Source organism: Quercus suber, unplaced genomic scaffold (genome assembly GCF_002906115.3).
Source record: "Quercus suber isolate HL8 unplaced genomic scaffold, Cork oak 2.0 scaffold_226, whole genome shotgun sequence".
Taxonomy (NCBI): domain Eukaryota; kingdom Viridiplantae; phylum Streptophyta; class Magnoliopsida; order Fagales; family Fagaceae; genus Quercus; species Quercus suber.
The window spans coordinates 52,590-63,524 of NW_027069684.1; the positions used below are offsets into that span (position 1 = coordinate 52,590).

Below are 10,935 nucleotides of genomic sequence, written 5' to 3' on the forward strand. Positions count from 1 at the left end.
TTTTTTTTTTTTTTTTTTTTTTTTTTTTTTTTTTTTTTTTTTTTTTTTTTTTTTTTTTTTTTTTTTTTTTTTTTTTACTTCGCCAACCTACTGTAAAACGACCATTTAGAACAATCGCCTGGTGCGCCGGCCAGCACCCTAATCCTTCCCACAGACGGCGCCAATTGTAGGGACTCAATTTGGATTTGACCCTGAATACGAATGAGTTTTCAGTCCAACAAGCCCAAACAATAAATTTTTAGAGCATGGGTTCAAGGTTTAGGCGCTGGCCGTCGTTCACCAAGCATGAACTCTTTTATAAAAGAAAATACTTAGAGTTAATTTACAACTGAGGGGATGCTCCTCGGACTGTGGCCGAGGAGCCCCTTTTCTTCTCCTTCTTCCCCCCCCCCCTTTTTTTACTTTACTTGCTTTTCTTATATAGTCTTCATCTTCCTATCTCCTTCTTCCATCTGTTGATCATCCATTTGCTTCTCTTCTGGCCGTCCGTCCCATCAGAGGCCTTATCAGTACTTAAGTGGTTCACTTTGATCAACGTTGCCCTGCTAAGGGGTTACATCCCCATTAATGCGGCTAGGGGGGTTAGGTGAATGCATTAAATGCGAGGGTGACAGCTTACTTTGAGCTTGGTCTTTCCCAAAAATCATCATTGTCAGGCCGAGGACGATGAGGTCCTCGGCGTGGATCTGGAAAAGAGGCTTTCCCCAATTTAGCCTTGAATGGTCAGTATTCCTCGGCGTGGGCCTTGGGCCTACTACACGATAGGCCGAGGCTATCAAGCCTACGGGCCCCACAGTAAGTGATGTCCAATATTAGAGAATAATTAATTAAATGTCATATGTCCAACAATGGGATGAATCCAAAATAGTCTATATCCAACTATAGTTCATGGTTCATGTTCAACATAATAAGGTATGTCTAGCAATGGTATATGTTCAAATAATGTATGTCAAATAGTTTATGTCTAGCCGTGGTTCATGTCCAAATAATATATGTCAAATAGTTTATGTATAAATAATATATGTCCATCTATGGTTCATGTTCAAATGATATATGGTCAATGGTAGTTTATGTCCAAATAATTTATGTCCAGTAGTGAGATGGATTTAATTTATCATTATACATGTTTATTAATGAAATATTAGTGAATCCATGTTTATTAAATAGTAAGATATTATTAGAATACCCTACATTTAGCGGTGTATTGATAATGAAACAATATGTACTCAATAATGTAAGTTTTTAGATTGCGACATAATGACTTATCTTGATATGACTTGTCATTCCAACTACAACATTACTTTATATGGCTAGTGGCTCCAACCATCTAGCATCAATAAGCTGATAACATTCCAGCAGTATAATAACATAAGTCTAGCAATACAATGATAACAAATTAAGATATGCTTTAAGTCTAATTTTGGAGATAAAAATATAATAACTTATCTTCATAGTTTGTGGCTTCATCTGTAAAACAGTAGTGGACTAATAACATTCCAGCAACATGATAATATGAGTCTAGTGGTGCGGTATGATATTGTGAGTCATTTCATGGTGACTTCATAATTTAAGGGGAAAAATGGGTGCAACTGGAGAAAAAAAGAATATGCTCAGTCATGTGCATAGGTTGGTTAAGTTTATCCCCTTTATCATACACTTAAATGATTTTCCCTATATAATGCTCTTTTAGTTTTTAATCAAATATAAGTAATATTGCCTTCCATGAGAATGACTTTTAGTATTATAAATTTGTGCCTTTCATAAGGACTTTTTAGCATTATAATTATATGCCAACTTCACCATTTCAATAAGGACCTATTCACATCCATGTTTATTAGGAAAACAAAATTAATTAAATTAGATATGAACATATAGCAACAAACATAACACTTGGCTTTTTTTTTTTGAATGACTTCCAACAAAACTGACACAACACAACCACATGTTGTCTTGTTCCTTAATCTAATAAAAAGTTTTACCTAGAAACTTGTTGGGGTGAGTTATAAACAGTTGGTCAAAGCAAGAGAACATAAATACATAAATATACATACATACATATATATATATATATATATGTGCCAAAAAATGACTATTGAAAGGTTATAACCCTTCAAATTTGATGTATCAAAAAATCTTTATTGAAATGTCATAACCCTTCATATTCGATATACCAAAAAATGCCTATTGACCGAAAATGTGCTTATTAGCTAAAAAATATGCCCATTGACCGATCTTCAAACCCTCTCACCGATCTCGTGTAGGATCTCATTCTTCATAACCTTGTTCATAGCTGATTTCAAAATTTATAGGTTGTTGATGATGATGTTATTGTAATAAATTAATTAATTATTTTCTTATATTATTCTTCTATTGTCTTTGTATGGAGCTAATTAAACAAGGTGAGTAGGAACTTGAATACGTCAAATAGCTAAAAACTGTCTTTAACCATTAAAAATAAAATTTTAATATAATAATTTTTCTTTTAAAATCTTCTTTAAAACAAAAATAACAACTAAAAAAAAAAAAAAAAAACTATACCGTGGCGAACATAAAAAAAAAAAAAAAAAAACTGAATCAATTAATTCCATTATAATTTCTCAAAAAAATTGATTCCATTATAATGTATTTGTAACGTATACAGTACCTTGCATTGCAACCAAGTGAGCAGAAACTGAAGAATCAAGGAGGCTACGCTCACAGACTTGGCAGGTATTGGTGACACCTTTACCAGGCCTAGGTTGAGGCCTTTCATTCAAGAACACAATTCTGTGTATGTCTGAACTCCTGTAATGTCCAAATATTTCTGAATGTCAGACACCCTTATCACATCATGAGTGACATTAGAGTGTGCTCTGAGGGAGAGTGTTTCTGTTTTTATTTTGATACAAAACGTGCTAGAGCAGATAGTCATAGGATGGGAGGTGGGATACGGAGCAGCAATAAAGTGTCAAAATACGTGTTTTGACTTTGAGTCCAAATGTTTTCCACCTGTTTTTAAATTAAATTTTTGGGCTAATGCTTCAACCCAACCTAAAGAATTTTCATATTTTATTGAAAATTAAAAATTTATTACTAAAAATATTGGTAAAATAATTTTAAAAAGTGTAAATAGTATTTTTGAGACCTAAATTTACCTAAATATTTATATTTTGCTAAGTTTGGAGTCCCATACACAGTGTCATGGGACCCTAAAAAAAGCAAAACCCAACTGAAATATAATTTTAGTGCTGGGCAAATGCACGCCTAGCATGAGTTTTTTTCCTTCTTTTTTTCTAAAAACTTTAGATCACACATTTGTCCGCTTTCAAATTCCCCCTCATAAAGCTCCCTCTATCTTCTTTTTGGATTATGGCAATGATGAATATGATGAGTCAACGAAAAAAACTTACTTTGACTTAGATATATGTATTATAGCATATATATAAATATGTTTTCAGTTAATTTATTTGGTTAGTTTTGTCCAATATTATAGCATAACTAAGAATTAAAATAGTCACTAGTTGCTTATGTCACAATTTTATGTATATTTATAAATTTTATATAGTGTTTGTGTATCTTATGATACACAATACAATAAAAATGAAAAAAAAAATTATTCACATTTTTGACAACTATGATTGACGAGAGCGAGAGCAATTTTTGCGTGTAGCCACATGTCTTTCGCTGGAGGGCTAACTTTGCTAAGCTCAGATTTGTTTTGGGGAGTTCAATTCGGAACTTGACATTAGACTACATAGGAGATAGAACAATGGCTTTCGGTGCATTTTTAAGCCTACAAAATAGATCCCAAAATCTAAGAATCACGATAATGGTTGAAATATATAAATGATATTTTTAATTAAATAGCTTTGATTAAATAATGATTTGAAGACCATAATTATATACAGTAAGTGATGTCCAATATTAGAGAATAATTAATTAAATGTCATATGTCCAACAATGGGATGAGTCCAAAATAGTCTATATCCAGCTGTAGTTCATGGTTCATGTTCAACATAATAAGGTATGTCCAGCAATGGTCTATGTTCAAATAATGTATGTCAAATAGTTTATGTCTAGCTGTGGTTCATGTCCAAATAATATATGTCAAATAGTTTATGTACAAATAATATATGTCCATCTATGTTTCATGTTCAAATGATATATGGTCAATGGTAGTTTATGTCCAAATAATTTATGTCCAGTAGTGAGATGGATTTAATTTATCATTATAAATGTTTATTAATGAAATATTAGTGAATCCATGTTTATTAAATAGTAAGATATTATTAGAATACCCTACATTTAGCGGTGTATTGATAATGAAACAATATGTACTCAATAATGTAAGTTTTTATATTGAGACATAATGACTTATCTATGACTTGTCATTCCAACTACAGCATTACTTTATATGGCTAGTGGCTCCAACCATTTAGCATCAATAAGCTAATAACATTCCAGCAGTATAATAACATGAGTCTAGCAATACAATGATAACAAATTAAGATATGCTTAAAGTCTAATTTTGGAGCTAAAAATATAATAACTTATCTTCATAGTTTGTGGCTTCATCTGTAAAACATTAGTGGACTAATAACATTCCAGTAGTATGATAATATGAGTCTAGTGGTGCGGTATGATATTGTGAGTCATTTCATGGTGACTTCATAATTTAAGGGGAAAAATGGATGCAACTGGAGAAAAAGAGAATATGCTCAGTCATGTGCATAGGTTGGTTAAGTTTATCTCCTTTATTATAAACTTAAATAATTTTCCCTATATAATGCTCTTTTAGTTTTTAATCAAATATAAATGATATTGCCTTCCATGAGAATGACTTTTAGTATTATAAATTTGTGCCTTTCATAAGGACTTTTTAGCATTATAATTATATGCCAACTTCACCATTTAAATAAGGACCTATTCACATCCACGTTTATTAGAAAAACAAAATTAATTAAATTAGATATGAACATATAGCAACAAACATAACACTTGGGTTTTTTTTTTAAATGACTTCCAACAAAACTGACACAACACAACCACATGTTGTCTTGTTCCTTAATCTAATAAAAAGTTTTACCTAGAAACTAGTTGGGGTGAGTTATAAACAGTTGGTCAAAGCAAGAGAACATACATACATACATACATACATATACATACATATATATATAAATATATATATATATATGTGCCAAAAAATGACTATTGAAAGGTTATAACCCTTCAAATTTGATATATCAAAAATCTCTATTGAAATGTTATAACCCTTCATATTCAATATACTGAAAAATGCCTATTGGCCGAAAATGTGCTTATTAGCTAAAAAATATGCCCATTGATCAATCTTCAAACCCTCTCACCGATCTCGTGTAGGATTTCATTCTTCATAACCTTGTTCATAGCTGATTTCAAAATTTATAGGTTGTTGATGATGCTGTTATTGTAATAAATTAATTATTTTCTTATATAATTCTTCTATTGTCTTTGTATGGAGCTAATTAAACAAGGTGAGTAGGAACTTGAATACGTCAAATAGCTAAAAACTGTCTTTAACCATTAAAAATAAAATTTTAATATAATAATTTTTCTTTTAAAATCTTCTTTAAAACAAAAATAACAACTAAAAAAAAACTATACGGTGGCGAACACAAGGGGATTCTTAAAAAAATCAACGATTTTCAATAATCGTAGAGTACAGAAATGAATTTTTTTTTTTAATTTTATTTAAAATATTTGATTTTTTCTCAGACATACTTAATCTGTACATCATGCGTTGTTGAGCTCGGACTCGACTGGACTCATACCTGAAACGCCTTTTGCAATGGGTTGTTGATTTTGAGTTCAAAATGTAATAGACGACGTATTTTGAAACAATATTTCAAGATATCAATATTTTTTCCATGCTAAGCTGTTGTGATAATATTATTGCCGGTATTCTAAACCGTGATCTTCTTCCAGTTTCCACAACAATATTTCACAAAATTATTGGGAGTCAAAACGTCCACTAAATTAAACATAAACGTTATCATATCATGCTTTGGGCAGTCACTGTCACATATACACACACACACACAGAAGAGGGGGAAAAAAGAAAAGAAAAAGCGCATTCTCCTGCTTTCATTTCATGCTATAAACAGATCATCTAATGAATGGTTATTAACTGTACAACTGATTATAGCTGCTTCATCATTTCAAAGGGGATCCTAAGACCAACCACATGCCCAACAACAGAGAGCCATGCAACCAAGTATAATTCAATCGCCACTCCAGTTTTAGCCAGAGCATCATCTGCATGAAATAGCAGCTTCATCCATTCACTGGTCCCACACGGATGTAATTTGTACCATGGCCTGTTCAAGTATGGATGCTCCTAAACACGACAAGTCAACTTAGCCTGAAGGTCTAATTCATCAAACACAGCTTTTGCAAGTAAAATTGACAAGTGATACTTCATTGAGATATCTCGCTTTTCCCACGGCTAAATAGAATTCAGTTTCATGTTTTAAACAAACAACCAACATTGTTTCTGTTGCAAATTTACCACATCTCTGATGCAAACCATCTAGCACACACTTCCGTTTGTAATGAATGAACAATGAGTATTTATTTGTAATGCATGAATTATGTACGTTAAGTCTCAACCACCATAGCATTTCCTGTTTTTTCTAGCTGCAAACACTAACCACTACGTAATATCCAATTAGGTCCACTAAAATTAATGTTACAAGTTACTATCTAGAGTTTGAATCACTTTCATATGTCAATTCAATATAGCAGCATGAGAACCTTTGTTTATGCCAAAGAAGAACCACCAGATGTATAGAGCCGAGTTAGATAAATGTCTATAACATATTTTATGTAACGGTAAGCTGGAGTTCAATGTTACCTTGAAATCACTAGAAAGCTTGTGATAACTTTCCGGTAATAAAATAGGTTAGATTATTCACTATTCTTGGGAAAAGAAAACCCATGTACAGTCCAGGTGCACCCAAAATCATGGGTAGAGATTGTATAACATTATAGTTTTATGATTTTAATGGCACATTTGGCACACTAAATGACATTAAATTCGAAATGGTAATCTATACTACTGTGAATAAAATATGTTGTAATAGAATAACTATTACCATACATATTTGTAGTTGTAAAATTGGAATAAAATCCCAAATTTGTATTTATCAAAAATCGTAGTTATACAATTATTTTACACTTATTTTGGCACTCTATTCTCTTGAAAAATGAATATTTTAAAGTTATCATCATTGATTTTTAATGAATAGCTATTCCTAATGTATTACTATTCCTTGTAATGAAAATGCACTCAATTAATTCATTATGTATACAAAAGTATACTAGGCTTGTCATGTGCTCAACTATGCCACCAGTTCAATCAATATTCCATACCTTCACAAACATGCACATTACTAGCACAAAATGTTTCTTTTTGCTCTGACTCCCGCTACAACCACACTAACAGGTTAGTGTGTTAGTGTTAGTGGAGGCCCGGCTACCTCAGATTAGTCAGATATTGTTTCTTTTATTTCTTTTTTCTCATCGGTATGGGAGGGATACGTAGTTTTTTCATTGAATCGAAGCTTTTTCAGTTGGTGGTGGAGGAAGGAGGGAATTTCTTTGCGTTACGTATTTTTGAACGGGGCAAATACTTCATGAAATCAGTGTTTATGGGCAAAAGCGCGGCATTATGGTTGATGAAAAATATAGAACATATGGTGATTGGGGTAAATCCCAAACAATTTTTCACACTTAGGGAAGGAGATACTGCCTACGCCTTGCAACGGGGATCAAACTCTTTTGGTCAGCTTTTGCTAGTGACTGAACTCAAAACAGGCGGGCTCCGGAGGTCTGTCATAATCCCTGAAGGGAAACAAAAACATGGTTGGAAGGTATTTGGTCTAGAATTGAGGAGGATGTTAGAACCCAATCAATATGCCTTTGGTTGTTCAGGCCAAGTAACGTTTATCCCCCAGGTACAGAAGCGCAATTCAGTGTTTCATCCGGCTCGGTCTTTTGTTGAGACAGTGAAGGGTCCAATGCAGGCAAAAGGTGATATTCATCCCTTCCATAAAACCAAGGATATAGGACAGAATATTCTAGATGAAGCAATGGGGGAGAAACAACAGAATGGGAAGAAGGAGACAATGGCAGTGCCTCTGAATCAATGTCGGAATCAGGCGGTGGATGGTCCGGTGGGTCAGCCTGGCACAACAGCCGTGAGGGGAGGGGAGGGGAGAGCAAGGAGCATTAATTTGGGTATTAAATTAGGTGAGAAATTACCGGTACAAAATCAATCAAGATCTCCGTTAAGTTTCAGTTTGAATTCAAATAAAACTGAAAATGGTAAGGGGCGTGATTTGAGGGATACACGATGGACTGGGAAGGGATTAATAGTGGAGGTGGCTGAGAACGGAAAGAGACGTGTTTTATGGGACAAGTCCAAAGGTGGAAAAGGGGGGGGGGGGGTGTTGGGGAACAAAACCAAACAAAAACAAGAGGAAATTAAAATATAAAATTGTACCTCCTGGGTTATGAACGTCCATTTTGAATCTGACAACGCTTTTTTAGAGTAGGCAGGAAGGTCCTTTTCAATTTCATCAAACTCCAGAGATTCTCCATCTATAAGATTATACGATATCAGTACCCTTTTTTTTTTTTTTTTGAAAAAATATTTCAAATAGATAGATAGTAGTATTAATGTGCACATTGAAAATGTTTGCATTTTGTGTGACCATTATGCAACAACTTGACTTCTACATCAGTTAATGGTATTATACAGAGTCCGTGGGTCTTTAACCCACAACCTCATCTTCCACCTTACTCTTATTAGAAGAGGTGGCATTCGAGCTAGAGTTTACTAGCAATCTCAATTACCGATCTGGCCAATCTAACATGTAGACATTCATTTTATAAAAGTATATCAAGTTAAATGAATTTGTAACATATGTTTCTTAAAAAGGGCCAAATAAAATAAGACAACAAAACCACATGTTATGCCGTACTGCCAAACAAGTTTTTATGTGCTTAATACTGCAAAAATAAATTTGGTTTCTGTAAAATATTTATGAAAAAACAAGCGTGCCTATTTCATATTGTACTATCATTCATATAAAATCCACATTCAACTTATAATGTAAGTTAAAAAGAGATGAACATACCACTGTCGTAGGCACGAAAATATAGCACTGGAACTCTATATGAATTGCAATAAATTATATGGAGATCATAGTAATGTACATTACAAGGATTGGTGCGGACCTAGCATAAGAGCAAGAAGTTGATCAATGTTGTAAATGAGACAAGAATCATTAATAGGTATACCCAAAAAAAAAAAAAGGGTGTAAAATTTGATGAGTAATATGTATATCTACTTAGGAATAACACATACTAAGGTGGCATCATCAACATCAATGGGGTCCTCTTGGTGAGGGTGTTTCCCAGGCCCAGGGCAACTTAGTTCACCATATTCTTCCTACACAAGGTTGGCATCAATTAATGCAATTTAAAAGTGGTAGAGCAACATTATATTATATAACATGAAGGGGAAGGGCAGACCTGAGTTGAGCTGAGAAGTATGTTCTCCAAAGATAAGTATCCTTCCACCTGTGTACATTAAAAAGAGAGGAAAGATTAACAGAGGAATTGTGAATAGAGAGACAGACAGACAGAGAACACTAACTTGATGACGAGAAAGGACCCATGTCCATGGAGGAAAAGAAGAGCAAATTGTATTCCAATTGAGGATGAAAGCAGAAGCAGCAACACCAAAATCAGTTGATGAGAGGGTTCCTTGAGCTTCTTCTTTTGCACCCATTTACAGAATCAATCCACAAAATCAAAGATTGGATCGAAGAGAGAGAGAAAACCCAGCAAACAGAGAGCACTCAACCAGAATGAAACTTTGGCGGCGGACTTGGCGACGATCTCCGGTCCGGAGGTCACCCACCAAGCTGTGGATTTTAGATTTGGAGGAAGAAATTTGGTGCGTTGGACTTTGGGGTTGGGGTTCATAGTGATAAATATTGGGCTGGTTTCTAATCGAAACAATCTCTGGGCTCTACTATGGGCCTTTGCCTATCTCAATTTTTAAACAATCTCTCGCTCTCTACTCCCTTCCTAATTGGGCTTTGCCCACCCTTTATAGCCCATAAATTAACAAACCACATTGCCTTTCTTGTATTTCACCTTCACCCAACAAATGTATTTGTCTCACAGTTAACATCCCGCGTTTCCTTCTTTTCAACAATAAAAACTATTAAAGGGATTGATTAAGATGCTCCTCTTCCTATTCTTAGATATTGGAAAGTTTTGTGATCGACCCAAGAGAGTAGGAACCATAGGAGAAAAGGACTGTCGATTTTCTAAGATTTTAAGAACATCTTGCCTCTCCATGATTGTCTTTTCTCATTATTATTATTATTTTTTAGATAAACGAGGTTTGAACAATAACTTTTTTTTTTCGATAACAAAAAACTTTACCAATTATACTAATTGAAACTCACTTGGTAAACTCAATTTTGGTCCCTTAAGGCTTAGTTTTATTTGGTCCTTAAAGGGCGCTTGGACATTCCATTGTTTACATAAAAGGTATAATTTGAAATGATATCCTCATGTTTGAGGGACTAAAAGTGTAATTTACCCTTTAATATTAACACGAGTGATAAGTAGGTAAGAGTAATAATAGTATCAATACTGATATTTTTACCACAAATTTTGTCTCTTTTTTTATGAGGAAATCATTTGACGGGATTGGCCCCAAACTTACTTGGAATCCTAACCACCTAACTCATGTCAAAATCAAATCAACATTCAAAGTCCTAGTCTTCAGATAAGGATATATAGTCTCTTATTTCACTCTCACATGCATTGAGTAATTATAGGAAAGATATGATGACCCAAGATGCTTGGTATGAGACTAGAGGGGGCTAATTTTGT

The 10,935-nt window shown here is 33.7% G+C and overlaps 1 protein-coding gene across 1 annotated transcript; it reads right to left on the reverse strand.

The window, feature by feature from the left end:
• Positions 1–5,985: 5,985 nt before the first annotated feature.
• LOC111987064 (ubiquitin-like-conjugating enzyme ATG10) lies at positions 5,986–10,006 on the reverse strand. The gene is made up of 6 exons (XM_024018756.2): positions 9,680–10,006; positions 9,556–9,603; positions 9,389–9,472; positions 9,159–9,258; positions 8,522–8,619; positions 5,986–6,355 (listed from the first exon to the last, which is right to left on the reverse strand). Exons 1-6 carry the CDS (start codon positions 9,812–9,814, stop codon positions 6,158–6,160), a joined length of 663 nt encoding a protein of 220 aa, XP_023874524.2. The 5' UTR covers positions 9,815–10,006; the 3' UTR covers positions 5,986–6,157.
• Positions 10,007–10,935: the final 929 nt, after the last annotated feature.